This window comes from Merops nubicus, unplaced genomic scaffold (assembly GCF_000691845.1).
Source record: "Merops nubicus isolate BGI_N331 unplaced genomic scaffold, ASM69184v1 scaffold27262, whole genome shotgun sequence".
In the NCBI taxonomy this organism is placed as follows: Eukaryota; Metazoa; Chordata; class Aves; order Coraciiformes; family Meropidae; genus Merops; species Merops nubicus.
Genome location: NW_008596025.1, coordinates 1 through 1,192, shown reverse-complemented (window position 1 = coordinate 1,192; position 1,192 = coordinate 1). Strand labels below are relative to the sequence as shown.

General features: G+C 57.0%; 1 protein-coding gene across 1 annotated transcript in view; it reads left to right on the top strand.

The window, feature by feature from the left end:
• The window catches only part of NKAIN1 (Na+/K+ transporting ATPase interacting 1), a gene marked incomplete at both ends in the record, with an annotated part of 3,855 nt that extends 2,667 nt beyond the window's left edge, over positions 1-1,188 (top strand). The window contains one exon of the mRNA XM_008936266.1: positions 1,121-1,188. Within this exon, the coding sequence (XP_008934514.1) occupies positions 1,121-1,188 (68 nt within the window). The remainder of the gene's footprint in view (positions 1-1,120) is intronic.
• Positions 1,189-1,192: the final 4 nt, after the last annotated feature.

Genomic DNA, 1,192 nt, shown 5'->3' with positions numbered 1-1,192 from the left:
CCCATTCAATCATCATCTGGTTTAGTCATTCCTGGCACGGCTGAACCCACTGGGGTGGGCTCAGCACCTTCCCCGTGCCATGGGGAGCACAGAGCACCCCAGCCCAGCATCCCCACTGTCCCCCCCCACCACGGCCGGGGGCTGGCACAGGGAGAAGGGAAATCTCCATGTGGAATCAGGCACTGCCTGAGGGAATAATTTTTCTGTACCCAGAGAGCTGGCAAAAGGATTTATCTGTCCCCCGCCGCTGGCTCCGGGGAGTGTTTGCATTCAAACAAACTCCTGCATTTGATACACTTTTAATATTAATGCTGCTGGAGCCCCAGATTCAAACGCATCTTTTTTAATGGAATATCTTATTAGATTTGGAAAGGGATGGATGGATGGCGTCAGAATTGAGAGCTGGCTGAATATTAACTCGGGGAGATAAATACTCTGGGAGAAGTGGGTTGTCCTCTCAAGCTCGTGGGTGTTTTTTGGGTACCCGTGTGTGAACCCCAGATGACAGCTCCGTGGGGATGGATATGTTGGTTTGGGGGTGGTGGGTCGTGCCATGGTTTGGACACCAACCTGGCTGCGTGTGGTGCCTGTTCCCCTGGCTGAGCAGCCACTGGCTGTGCCCATGGGGGGGATTTGGGTCTGGATGGTCGTGGGAGAAGTTGGGGTGCCCCCAGGCAGCCGGGCTGGGGTGAAGGGCTGGGCTCTGCTGGCTGGAGGGGATGGGCCACCAGGCTGGGAATCACAATCCTGAAAACTGGTTTGGTGGTGTCTGCAGTTCCCCCAAATGACAAAACGAGATGTAATTCCCCCAAATTCTCCTTCAGAGCCCTCTCTGGGGACAATGACAGGGTAAATTCAGCCACTTTGTCCTGCCTGCAACACAAGGGCTGTGGTGGAGAGGAGAGGAGGGGAGAGGAGCTGCAGGGGTCTCTGCAAGCTGGAATGGCTCCTCTGCTCCCTCTCTCACCAGCACTTCCCTGGGATGCTGCATTCCCCTGGGATGCTGCAGCAAGCTGGGATGGGTGCTGCGTGACCCCTGGGTGCCGTGGGGGCAGGGAGGCAGGAGATTGTCCCCAGTGCCCTCCCCAGCTCACCTCGCTGCTCTCCCCCCTCTCCCCAGTCGACTTCATTGGTGGGTTTGACTCCTACGGCTACCAGGCGCCACAGAAGACATCACACCTACAGCTACAGC